This window comes from Orycteropus afer, unplaced genomic scaffold (assembly GCF_000298275.1).
Source record: "Orycteropus afer afer isolate SDZICR_OR568_19922 unplaced genomic scaffold, OryAfe1.0 scaffold00099, whole genome shotgun sequence".
Taxonomy (NCBI): domain Eukaryota; kingdom Metazoa; phylum Chordata; class Mammalia; order Tubulidentata; family Orycteropodidae; genus Orycteropus; species Orycteropus afer.
The window spans coordinates 7,733,374-7,747,276 of NW_006921686.1; the positions used below are offsets into that span (position 1 = coordinate 7,733,374).

Below are 13,903 nucleotides of genomic sequence, written 5' to 3' on the forward strand. Positions count from 1 at the left end.
ACATGCATATGAGGCGACTGAAGATACCATGGCTTGGGTTAAGCGTACTTTAGTCTTCAAAGAGACATCTTTGCTCTTCAGCACTTTAAAGAACTCTTTTGCAGATCTGCCCAGTGCAATACATCATCTGGTTTCTTGACTGCTACTTCCATTGGTGTTGATCGTGGAACCAAGTAATATGAAATCTTTGATAATTTCAGTCTTTTCTCTATTCATCACAATGCTGCTTTTTGGTCCAGTTCTCAGTTTTGTTACTATATAAAGAAACAAAAGAGGTGTAATCCATACTGCAGACTGTAGTCTTTAATCTTCATCAGTTAAGTTCCTCAAGTCATCTTCACTTTCAGCAAGGAAGATTGTGTCTTTTGCATATCACAGGTTGTTAATGACTCTTCCTCTGATCTTGATGCCATGTTCTTCTTCATATAGTCCAGTGTCTCAGATTATTTGTTCAGTATACAGATTGAGTAAACATGGTGAAAGGAAACAACCCTAACGTACTCCCTTCCTGATTTTAAACCATGCAGTATCCCCTTGTTCTGTTCAAACAACTACTGATCTGTGTACAGGTTCCTCATGAGCACAATTAAGTGTTCTAGAATTCCCATTCTTCTCAATGTTATCCATAATTTGTTATGATCCACATAATTGATGCATTTGCATAGTCAATAAAACACACACATCTTTCTGGTAGTCTTTGCATTCAGCCAAGATCCATCTGACACCAGCAATGATATCCCTCATTCCACATCTTCTTCTGAATGCAGCTTGCATTTCTGCAAGTTCCCTGTCAACATACTACTACAACCGTTTTTTAATTATTTTCAGCAAAACTTTACTTAGGTATGATATTAATGACATTGTTCCATAATTTCCACATTCTGTGGGATCTCCTTTCTTTGGAATGGGTACAAATATGGATCTCTTCCAGTCAGTTGGCCAGGTAGCTGTCTTGCAAATTTCTTGGCATAGACAAGTAAGTGCCTCCAAGATCACAGCATTCATTTGTTGAAACAACTCAACGGGTAGGTATTCCCTCAATTGCAGGAGCTTTGTTTTTAGCCAATTCCTTCAGTGCACCTTTGACTTCTTCCTTTAATGTCATCAGTTCTTGATCACGAATATAGACCAATTCTTTTTGGTACAGTGACTCTACATATTTCTTCTATCTTCTTTGATGCCTCCTACATCATTCAATGTTTCAATATTGCAACTCAAGGCTTGAATTTTCTTTTCAGTTCTTTCAGCTTGAGAAATGCTGACCATGTTCTCCCCTTTTGGTTTTCTAACTCCAGGTCTTTGCACATTTCATTATAATAACTGACTTTATCAAAGAGCTGCTCTTTGAAATCTTCTGTCCAACTCTTTTATCTTGTCATTTCTTCCATTTGCTTTAGCTACTCTCTGATCAAGAGCAAGTTTCACAGTCTCTTCTGACATCCATTTTGGTCTTTTCTTCCTTTCCTGTCTTCTTAATCACTTTTTGCTCTCTTCATGGATGATGTTCTTGATGTCATCCCACAATTCCTCTGGTTTTCAGTCACTGGTATTCAATGCATCAAATCTATTCTTTAGATGGTTGCTAAATTCAGGAGGGATATAATCAAGGTCTTATTTTGGCTCTCATGGACTTGTTTTAATTGTCTTCAGCTTCAACTTGAACTTGTAAATGAGCAGTCAATAGTCTGTTCCACAGCCAGCTCCTGGCCTTGTTTTGGCTAAAGATATTGAGCTTCTCCATTGCCTCTTTCCAGAGATGTAGTCAATTTGATTCCTGTGTACTCCATCTGGAAAAGTTCATGTATATCGCCTCCGTTTACATTGTTAAAAAAAGGTATTTGCAATGAATACATCCTTGGTCTTGCAAAATTCTATCATGCGATCTCCAGTATCATTTCTATCACCAAGGCCATATTTTCCAACTACTGGTGATTCTTCCTTACTTCCAACTTCTGCATTCCAATCACCAATAATAATCAACACATCTTGATTGCATGTTTCATCAATTTCAGACTGCAGAACTTGGTAAAAATCTTCAATTTCCTCATCTTTGGCTTTGGTGCTTAGTGCATAAATTTGAATAACAGTTGTATTAAGTGGTCTTCCTTGTAGGAGTATGAATATTATCCTATCACTGACAACACTGTATTTCAGGATAGCTCTTGAAACATTTTTTGTGACAATGAATGCCATGCTATTCCTCTTCAATTTGTCATTCCCAGCATAGTAGATCATATGGTTGTCTGATTCAAAATGGCTAAAACCAGTCCATTTCAGCTCACGAATGCCTAGGATATCGATTTTTATACATTCCATTTCATTCTTGACAACTTCCAATTTTCCTAGATTCATACTTTGTACATTCCCTGTTCTGATTATTAATGGACATTTGCAGCTGTTTCTTCCCATTTTGAGTCATGCCACATCAGCAAATACAGGTCCTGAAAGCTTTACTCCATCCACATCATTAAGGTCAACTGTATTCTGAGGAGGCAGCTCTTCCCCAGTGGTATTTTGAGTGCCTTCCGACCTGAGGGGCTCATCATCTTCCAGCATTACACTGGACAGTCTTTCAGGATTACTCATAAAGTTTTCCAGGAATATATCAGACCATGTTTCACTGCTATTCATAAGATTTTCACTGGCCAGTTCTTTGAGAAGCGGATGGCCCCTTCCTTCTTCTAAATCTGTCAGTCTGGAAGCTGCACTGGAAAGTGTCTACCACAGGTAACCTTGCTGTTACTTGAAACACCAGTGCCATAGCCTCCAACTTCACAGAACACAAAAGCCACCACAGTACAACAAACTGACAGATGAGTGGTGGCAAGCTCCTTATGGTGAGATCTAATTCTCTGCCACTTATACCTGGGATGGCCTTAGTGATTTGCTTGGCCAATAAAAAGCAGTGGACATGATATTCTGGGACTTCCAAGGCTAGGATATAAGGAGTCTTGCAGCTTTCACCTGTCTGTGGGAAGCTACTTCTCAGAACATAGCTGTCATGCTGTGAGAAGCCAAAGCCACACAGAGAGGCCACGTGTGGACACTCCAACGGACAGCCCAGCTGAGCTCTGACAATTACCACCAACCACCAGTCCTGGGAGTGAGCTTGTTTGGGCGTCCGGCCCAGGTGAGCCTTCACATGACTGCCACCCAGTCGACACCTGACTACAACCTCGTGGGAGGTGACAATACACGTAACGTGTTCACGATAGGGCCTGTTGCCTCACACGTGCCACCACTCCTCACACTGTCACTATTATTGCTCTCTGCCAGCTCCTGGTTCTAGAATGTTCTCTCATCCCACATACCACGTTGAGGGGCTGAGTGAGATCACCACAGGCAGCTCAGGGGAAACCTCCAGGCCGGGGAAAACTAGGACACCTGGGTTCCAGCGCTGCCCGAGCTGCTGGAGGACACTGGGCCAGCCCCATGGCCCTCAGTGAACTCCTCCGGGCGCCAGAGATGCTCCCCTGCCACTCACTGGGGGTGTGGCTCTGGGCCAGTCCATGGGCTCTCTGAGCCTCAGATTCCTCGGCTGTAAAATGGGAGTAAGTCTCCACACCCACCAAGGCAAAGATTCAAGAATCTTCACCTGACTCCAACCTGCCAGCCTGGGGCCCCCGTATTCAGTGACTGTTTCCTCCCCAGGCCTCGTCCTCTAGTACCACTGATGAAGACTCCCGGCCTCCAGTCTTGCCTTAGTAACCCCTGAGGGATCTTCCCAACTCAGCATCTGACTCCATCCCTCCCCTCTTCACAACCTCTCCATGGCTCCCCAACACCTCAGGAGAAAGTCCAGCTCCCTAACATAGCTCTGAACCTGCCCTTGTCTCCTATCACTGAACTGCCTGCAGCTCTGTGGGAAGCTGGGCCTTTACATGAGCTCCTCCTTCTGTCTGAAACACAGCCCATCTTCCCACCAGTAGGCTTCCCACCTCCTCCAGGACGCCCTTCCTGATTTCCCCTGGCTGGGTTATATGTTCCTCTTCAGGGTTCCCACACCCCATCATATTCCTCATTCCTCTGGACCAGGACATCTAGGAGGCCCCCAGGGCAGGGCTGCGGCCTAATTCATCTTGGGGTCCCTCCCTGGCATTGCCCAGCAAGGCTTGGTCCTGAGCAAGGGCTCAGGAATGCTGGGTGGCGGAATGAAGAGATGCACACATGAAAGGATACTGAATGTGGAAGAACAGTTTGGCTGGACTAGGCAGCCAGACCTCCCAGAATCTTACTAGCCTCGAACAAACTACAAAGCTCTGTTCCCAGAATCACAACAACTGTGTCTTTGTCAAGTGCCCGCGGGCGGCTGGCTCACCAGCTGTCTTCCCCAAGTTCCTTCCCAAGTTCAAGGTCTCCTGTTTCCACTCAACCGTCTTGGTGGCCATCATCCCAGCCAGCCAGAGATCTAAGCTTGAAACATCCGTCTTCAAAAGCACCCAAAAAAACAAACCTAACTCACTGCCGTCAAGTCAATTCCAACTCATAGCAACTCCCATTGGGTTTCCAAGGCTGTAAATCTTTACAGAAGCAGACTGCCTCATCTTTCGTCCCTGGAGCAGTGGGTGGGCTCAAACCACGGACCTTTTGGTTAGCAGCCACTAAATACCTTAACCACTAAACACCAGAGCTCCTTCAAAAGCACCCAGGATGCCTCTAGTTCATAAGGATGTTACCAGAATTACACACAATATAGGAACAAAAGGCAAAAGTGGATTGGTGGCTTATTTTTAAAAGCTGGGACAACATGTTGGTTCTTAGAGGTGACAGGCGTTCGAAAGGATGGGAGATCAAGGAGAGTCTGAAGGTCTCCTGGTCACCTCCCTCACCCCCACATCCAGCCAGTTGGTCCCCAAGCCTCACTGATGAAACCACAAACATCTCTCTGTGCTAGCCCCTTACCTCTTTACCCTCTCAGCCCTGGCCCCAGTTCAGAACTCATTCTCTCCTGTAAGACCATCACACACAGTCTCTAGTCCACTCCGGACCCAGGCTGAGAAATGTGCCATTTCTGCTCCAAATCCTTCCATGGCTCCCCATCAGCCTCAAGAGAAAGGCCAAGCTGCTCAGCATGACACTCAAGGGCCTTCCTGCCCTGCTTCTGGCTCCCCCCCACCTCCCAAACAGATCAAACTTAGAGGTGGACCCAAGATCCATCAGCCCCTCTCACATCGTCATAGAAACAGCTCCATTTTCCTGCCCAGCAAACTCCTAAGCATACTCCAGAACCCTGCTCTAGTAACAGCTCCTCTGTGACCTCCAGCGGAGTCCTTTCCCTCCTCTTCTACCCAGCGCTGCCCCTCCCTCTGCCTCAGTCCTGAACATACTGGGGGCTGTGACTGTGTGTGTCCAACCCTCTTATTCACCAGACGGGGGCTCCTCAGGGCCAGAGGGGGGTTTATCCACACACCCCTATTTCCCTCAGCCTCACACGAATGGCCACCAAGCTAGACACACTCCTCTGTCCATAAGTCACACAGCAGCCAGCCAGATCGTCCTAAAACATTGATCAGATCATGTCCTTCTCCTGCTCAAACACTTCCATGGCTCCCACTGCGCCTACCAAGGGGGCAGAGGGCCCCATAATCCAGGCCTTGTCATACCTCCAGCCTCTGCCCATGGTCTCCTCTGTCTAGGACACTCCGACCTCTCCTTGGGGTCCAGCTCCTACATCCACTGCTCTGCAAGGCCTTCCAGACCTTCCCCAGCCATTGCCTTTGGGCCTCTTTTCATGGCTCCCTATTGCTCTCAAGCTGCAATTCAAAGTCACAAGGTCCGACACCGTGCAGCTCCTCCAGCCCCTCGAGCCTCTGGCTTATCGCATGCTCTGTTGTATCGTGTTCTAAACCAAACCAAACGAAACGTGCTGCCATCTAGTCAACTCAGACTCATAGCGATGCCCCCTGAACTTCCAGGGTGGTAATCTTTATGGAAGCAGATTGCCCCATCTCCCTTCTGTGGAGTGGCTGGTAGGTTTGAACCTCCAACCTCCTGGTTTGCAGTCAAATGCCTTAAGCACTGTGCCACCACACCTCCTAGTCTGTGTTCTAGTGCACTGAGTTTCTAGTTCCTTAGAAGCACCCACTATCTTTTTCTAGGCCTTTGTATCAGCTATTCTTCTTGCCTGTAAACTCCTCCTGCTCCCTCCTACACAGACTTCCGATCTCGGCTCAGATATATCCTAGGCTCAACTGAAGCCTCCTCGGGGCTGGCACTGTTCACTAGTTGAAGGTTTGTGGCAGCTCTGTGTCGAGTCGAGCAAGTCTGTCAGCGCCATTTTTCCAACAGCCTGTGCTTACTTCGTGTCTCTGTCACATACAGGCGGGAAAGACCTCCTAGCGGTGGGTTTGTCTCTCCCACTGGACTGGGAGCCCGTGAGGGTAGGGCGGAGGCTGTCAAAGTCAGCACTACACTCCCAGGACCGTGCGGCATGGGAGAAGGGTCAGTAGATAGTGAGTTGAAGGAAACATAAATCACTGACAAAGAGGTGCTAAGGGAGGGGCTAGATCCTGGAGAGACAGCTGTGAATCAAACAGACACAGCCCCTCTCCTGGCCACATCCAATGTGCCAGACTCTCCCGTACTCAGGGCCTCTGCACAGGCTGTTCCTTCTTCCCAGAATGCTCTTCTTCCTCCTCTTCCTTCTGGATAAAGCAAAATAAACCAAACTCATGGCCATGGAGTCAACTCCGACTCAAAGCACCCCTAGAGGATAAAACAGACTGTCCTATAGGGTTTCCAAGGCTGTAATCTTTACAGACACTGACTGCCACATCTTCCCCCTGGGGAGAAACAAGTGAGTTCAAACTGCTGACCTTTTGGTTAGCAGGTGAGTGCTTAACCAGTGTGCCACAAGGGCTCCTGGACACCAAAAACCAAACCCACTGACATTGAGTTGATTCCAACTCCAATGGAAGCGGCAGTCAAGACATCAGATGACGTACTGCACTGGGCAAATCTGCTGCAGAAGACCTCTTCAAAGTGCTGAAGAGCCAAGATATCTCCCTGAAGACTAAGGTGCGCCTGACCCAAGCCACAGCATTTTCAGTCACCTCATATGCATGTGAAAGCCGGACAATGAAAAAGGAAGACTGAAGAAGAGTTGATGCTTTTGAGTTCTGGGGTTGGTGAAGAATACTGAAAGTCCCAAGGGCTACCAGAACGAACAAATCTGTCCCGGAACAAGAGCAGCCAGAATGCTCCTTGGAAGTGAGAATGGCCAGACTTCATCTCACCTACTTTGGTCTTGCTGTCAGAAGGGACCACTCCCTGGAGAAGGATATCATGCTTGGCAAAGTGGGAGATGGATTGACACACTGACTCCAACGATAGGCTCAGGGAGAGCAAAGGTGGTAAGGCTGATGCAGGACCAGGCAGTGTTTCGTTCTGTTGTACACAGGGTCGCTATAAGTCAGAGTCAACTCAATGGCACCTAACAACAGAACTGCCCCATAGCATTTCCAAGGAAGTAAATCTTTATGGAAGTAAAACCTAAACCAAACCCACTGAGGTCAAGTCGATTCCAACGCACAGCACCCCTAGAGCACAGAATACAACTGCCCCATAGGGTTTCCAAGGCTGTAAATCTTTACAAAAGTAGACTGCCTCATCTTTTCCCATGGAGGAGCTGGTACATTTGAACCACCACTGACCTGGTTAACAGCCAAATGCTTTAACCACTATACCACCACGGCTCCTGGATAGTTTCTATGAATCCTAAAGGCCTCAGCTCAGACGTCTCCTCCTCCAGGAAGCCTCTACTTCCCACCCTCCTCCAGCTCAGATACCTGCTGTGGGGTCCCACAGGTCTCTGGGCTTCTTCCCTTACAGTTCCGACACTTTGGTCTGTCACTGGTTTTCTGGGGTGTTGTTTTGTTTTTAGTCTTTTATTGAGTTTTTGGTGAAATTTTACACAGCAAGTCAGGTTCTCATTTGACAATTTCCCCAGACAGCTGGGTGACATTAGTTGCCTTATCCCAATGTGTGCACTTGCTGTGTTCAGGCTGCTCCCCTTTCAGCACTCGAGTTTCCCAACCCCTCATCTTTGCTTTTGATAAGTATTGGCCTTTTCATCTCAAAAACCAAACCAAAACAAAACAAAACAAAAACCCACCACCATCGAGTTGATTCTGACTCATAGAGACCCCCGTTGGGTTTCTGAGGCAGTAAATCTTTACATAAGCAGATTGCCCAGTTTTCCTTCCGAGGAGTGGCTGGCGGGTTTGAACCTCCAGCCTTCTGGTTAGCAGTCAAATGTCTTAGGCACTGTGTCACCAGAGCTCCTTCTTTCATCCCATAGTGCCGGTTTTTAAGTAGAGCACCAATCATATAGGTTCTATTCTTTTTTTTTTTTTAATAGTACGCAATGATTTTTTTTTAATTTATTTTTTTATTATGATTTGGGTTAGTATGCAATGTTTTTTCTTTTATTTATTTTTTTATTATGATTTGAGTGAAAGTATACAGAGCAAATTCACTTTCCATACAGCAGTTCACACATACATTGTCTGACGACATTGACAGTTTATCCCAATGCAACAGCTCCCCTCCTACTTCCTCCCGATAGTTACCTCTTCCCTGTGTCCATCCCTCCATGCACTCCTGCCCCCTGTGCTGTCTTCCTGTGCATAAGCAGCCCTTCTTTCTCCCATGATTGTTCTCTCCAAGGAGTGTATCTACCTCAGGTACATGTTCAACTCTTATGCCTGTCTTCTGTTTGGCTGGAGGCCACAGGTGTGGGTTCAATTCCAGTAGGTCCCATTCTTTAGCTTGTGTGTCACTCCATTTCCCTACAAGGTGATCTCAGGGTACAGTTTTGGTTCTAGGTACAAAGAGTATATAGAGTGTTTCAGGGTGACAGTCTCAGGGAGTCCTAAGTTTTCTACTGTTGCAGTTTGTCTGGCTTTTCTTTTAAAATAAGAATTTGAGTGTTGGTCCATATTTTTTCCCCATTCTATTAGGACCAACTATCGTGTCACTATCTGTTGATGTATTTGTCCTCCCCTCTGGACCCTGAGCCCTAAGGTCTCAGGCACTACCAACACTGTCTTGGTGTCTGCCAGGTCCCAGTGGCAAATACATCTGACACACAATTGTATGGAAAAGTACTTTCCCTGCAACACAGGCATACCTTGGAGACATCATGGGCTTGGTTGCAGACCCCAGCAATAGTGAGTATCACAATAAAGACAGTCACGTGAATTGTTTGCTTCCCCAGTGCACAAAAAAGTTACCTTTACACATATAACACAAAAACATTATTCCACATCCTACTTTGGTGAGTAGCAACTGGGGTCTTCAAAGCTTGCAAGCAGCCATCTAGATGCAACAATTGGTCTCTCCTCATCCAGAGCAAAGAAGAAAGAAGAAAACCAAAGATGCATGGAAACAATTAGTCCAAAGGCCTAGTGGACCATACGAACCACAGCCTACTTGACCCTGAGACCAGAAGAACTAGATGGTACCTGACTACCACTGTCAACCACTCAGAAAGGGATCAAAATAGGAGATCCTGGATAGAGTAGGAGAAAAATGTGGAACAAAACTCAAAATCATAAGAAAAGATCAGGCTTATCAGTCTGCTAGAGACTGGTGAAAGCCCCAAGACTATGGCCCCAAGTCACCCTTCAGGCCTAGAACTGAACTCATTTCTGTGGCTTCCAGGCTAACAATAGACAGGCATGTAATGTGAACATTTATACCAGGTAGTTATACTCCTTAGAAAAGTCCATCATGGGAGACCAGAAGGCCAGTATTTGCACAGGGAGATAGCTCAGAGGGCAGGAATGCATAGGAAAGGGGGACACAGGGAAGAGGTAACCAGAGGGAAGAAGTGGGAAGAGAACTGTTATATTATGGGGATTGCGGTCAATGTCAGTAAACAAAATGAGTATAAACTGTTATATGGAAAATGAATTTGCTCTGTAAATTTTCCCCTAAATCACAACAAAAAATAAATTAAGAAGGAAAAAAAATGTTTACACATCATGAAAAAGTTCGAAATATTGTGAGAATTACCAAAATGTTAGAGAGACATGAAATAAGCATACGCTATTGGAAGAATGGTGCCGACGGACCTGCTCAATGCGACGCAGGGTTGCCACAAACCTTCAATTAGTGAAAAATGCAGTATCTGCAAAGCACAATAAAATGAAACAAGGTTTACCTGTACTTTAAAGACAGTGCTGATTCTAATCCCATTTATTGAGCACTTACTACGGGCCCCACCATTCATCATACTGTTTGTCATACTGTGGTGGCTTGTGTGCCGATGTGAGGCTGGAAGCTATGCCCCTGGTATTTTAAACACCAAGAAGTCCACTCATGGTGGACAGGTTTCAGTGGAGTTTCCAGACTAAGACGGACAGGCTAGAAGGACCTGCTGACCTACTTCTGCAAAAACTGACCACTGAAAACCTATCGGATAGCAACAGGACAGTGTCTGCTACTGCTGGCAGATGAGCCCTTCAGGTTGGAAGAACACACAGTGACTGCAACAATGGGCTCAAACCCAGGAACGATTCTGAGGATGACGCAGGACAAAGCAATGTTTCATTCTGTTGTACGAACGGTTGCTATGAGTTGGACCTGACTTGATGACACCTAACAAAAACCACAACGTACTATGAGCCAGGCATGATAAAATATCTGGTCTCATTTAATCCCAACAACCCTATAAGATGGATACTATTATCCTCATTGAGAGAGAGGGACTGACCCTCAGACAAAAGGAGGTGCTTGCCCAAAGTCACAGTGGTAGTAAGTACTACAGGCCAAGTTCAAAGTCGGTGGTTGCTCTCAGAGTCTCAGTTTCTAGTAATCTCTCAGAATACCCCTCACTACTGCTCCTGGATTGTAACTGTCCATCTGGGTCTGGGTCTGCCTCCTCCACCAGACTCCACGGCCTTCCAGGGCAGCAAGCCTTAGGCTGCTGTAACCCTGGTGTCCAGTCTGTTAGAGCAAGAGGCCTGGCCCAGAACCCCACACTGTGGGGAGAGGATGAATGAGTGCATGAATGAATGAGTTAGCGGATGAGTGAGTGACCCGGGGAACTCACCCTCGATGAGCCACTCGCAGTCGCCATTGACGCTGTAGTTGCCTGCACCATCGGTCACGAAGCCTGGCGCCTCCCGCAGCACCTGCCTCTGCCCCTTGCAGTCCCCTGCCCTAGCTCCGGGGAACAGCGGGCCCAGCACGCCCAAGGCCAGTGTCAGCACTCTGGCCAGAAAAGGGCCCAGGGCCATGGCCGCCTCCTGCACCGAGCCTCAGAGACAGGACGGGCCCGAAAAACCCGGGGAGGACCCCCGACCTGGGGTGAGCCCCTGCAAATGCGACCTCTGTAGGAGAACGCCTTTGTAGACCGGGAAGGGCCAGGAGACGCAGTCCCGGCGAACGGAATGGGTGCTGTCTACAAGTTCTGGAAGCCGAGAGGCGCGCTCTATACACCCATGATAGACCCTGAAAATGGGACCGCTACAGACGCGGCTCGCCCCGAGGGGCTGTGAGACTCCCCTACAGAGAAGAGGCCCCATAGACGGCAGAGCCCCCATAAACGGTGTTCAGCAGCTAGAGACGCAGGCCCCTAAGGGCCAAAATGGCCCTTATACATAGGTGGCCCCCCTAGGGGCACAGGGCTTTCTAGCCCGGCGAGGGCCTCCATCAACCGGGCCGGGGAGGTGGTGCAGGCCCGAACCCACCAGGCCCCGGTGAGGCCCCTCCAGCTGGGGGCGGGGCGCGAGTGGGTGCCTGGAGCTGAGCCTGTCTTCAGGGTCTCGGGTCCCGGACCCCATAGACGCTCTCGTTTGCTCACCCACCCGCGCCTCCCTCCAGGAGCCGGATGGGCCAGATCAAAGAGATGAGGGGACGCTCGGGCCAGAGCGGCCGGGAGAAGACCCGCTGGGATGCCGAGGGGGCGGGGACCGAGCGGCCGCGGTGGGAGGACCGATGGAGAGGAGGCGAGAAGTCGTGGGGCGGCAGGTCAGAGCGGCCCTGGGAGGACTGCAGAGCGCCCAACCCCACCCCTCTGCAAAGGGAGATTTCCGGCAACTTCCCCGCCCATTTGTTTCCAGCCGCATGCGCAACAGTGACCTCCTTGGCCTGAGAATCGGAGTCATACATGCGCAGTAACCTAAACTCTAAGCGCTTGTGGCTAAGCGAAGTATGTGCCCCTGAAGGGCGCCTCTACCTCCAACTGGGGAAAGGGCAAGTAAAATAGGTGCAATAGAGGGCTTTGTAGGGAGCTCTGATAACGTAGTGCCTAAGGCACTTGACTGCAAACCAGAAGGCTGGCGGTTCAAACCCACCAGCCACTCCTCGGAAGGCAGGTTGGGCAATCTATTTCCGTAGTGATTCCGCCTCGGAAACCCAAGGAGGGGTCGCTGAGTGTACGGCACATAACAACAACAGAGGGCTTTGTAAGGAGTTCTGGTAGCGTAGTGCCTAAGTCATTTGACTACTAACCAGAAGGCTGGCGGTTCAAGCCCACCAGTCACTCCTGGGAAGGAGGGCTGGGCGATCTACTTCTGTAGTGATACCCCCTCGAAAACCCAAGGAGAGTTCTCTATGAGACGGATCCGGCTCGACGGCAGTGCGTTTGGTTTTGGTTTTTAGAGGGCTCTGTAGGATGGTCTATATCTTCATTGTTCTCAGATTCTAGGTCAAGATAAAAGTTGGTTATCCACTGCTGTATGAAAAGTGAATTTACTCTGTAAATCTTCACCCAAATCCTAATAAAAAAAAAAAGTATTAAAAAAAGTTGGTTATCCACCCACACCTGTGGCTTCCCGCCGAACAACACATATATATGAGTTGAACATTATACCTGAGAAGTAGATACACTCCTTGGAGAGAACAATCATGGGAGAAAGAAGAGCTGTTTATGCACAGGGTGACAGCTCAGGGGGCAGGAGTGCATCAGAGGGAAGGAGCCAGGGAAGAGGTAACTACTATGGGGAGGAAGTGGGAGGGGCGCTGTTGCAATGTGGTAAAATGAGACAAAGTGTATGTGAACTGCTGTATGGAAAGTGAATTTGCTCTGTAAATGTTCACCCAAATCACAATTAATAATAATAATAAAAGTCGGTTATCCAGGCCTTTGCCTCGGTCTCAGGAGCACTGGTGGCGCAGTGGTTAAACGCTCAGCTGCTAGCCAAAAGTCAACGGTTGGAACCTACCAGCCACTCTACAGGAGGAACATGAGTCTACGTAAAGATTACGCCTTGGAAACCCTCTGCGGCAGTTCTACTCTGTCCTCTAGGGGCGCTGTCAGAATGGACTCGAGGGCAATGAGCTTGGTTTGGATTTGCCTGCAGTTCTTGCTCAGTTCCAGCTCTGAGCACCGTGAAGATGTCAAAGAGGCCACCTTATGGATAGAAACTGAACGAATCCTCTTTATTTTGGCAAGGGGGGAGAAAAAAAAAAAAAGTCTTTCTGCCTGGGAACTGAGGGAAGGCCCCTCGGGATAGAGCGAAGGTGGGCCAACAGAGAACGGGTCCGAGGTCACATAGATCCGAAGGAGGGCTGTCAGAGCAGAGACCAACTTCACAGTATCCGTCCCGGGAGAACGGTTCTGGGTCTCGGAGTCCCAGAGCGTCACGAGCAGGGTCCTGGTGATCGTCGCGAGGGTCCCAGGGTCCAGTGGGGTCAGAGGTCTCGGAGGGGGGCGGCGGGCCGAAGGTCGCGGAACAGCAGGAGCCCAGAATCCGGCGCCACTCGAGGCGGGGGCTGAGGGAGGGGACGGGGACAGTGGCTCCCGCGGGACCGTTTGGCACAAAAATGGGGGAGAGCAGACAGGACGCTGCGCACTCACACCTGGGCGCGCGGGGGTGGGGAGGGTCGGGAAGGCCCGTGACGGCCGAGCCTGGGACTGGGATGGGGCCCACGGGGCAGGGGGGGACAAGGGTGG

The 13,903-nt window shown here is 48.7% G+C and overlaps 1 protein-coding gene across 1 annotated transcript in view; it reads right to left on the bottom strand.

Moving 5' to 3' along the window:
• The window catches only part of MEGF8 (multiple EGF like domains 8), a 54,076-nt gene extending 42,833 nt beyond the window's left edge, over nucleotides 1-11,243 (bottom strand). The window contains exon 1 of the mRNA XM_007943131.2: nucleotides 11,057-11,243. Coding sequence (XP_007941322.1) covers nucleotides 11,057-11,243 — 187 coding nt within the window. The remainder of the gene's footprint in view (nucleotides 1-11,056) is intronic.
• Nucleotides 11,244-13,903: the final 2,660 nt, after the last annotated feature.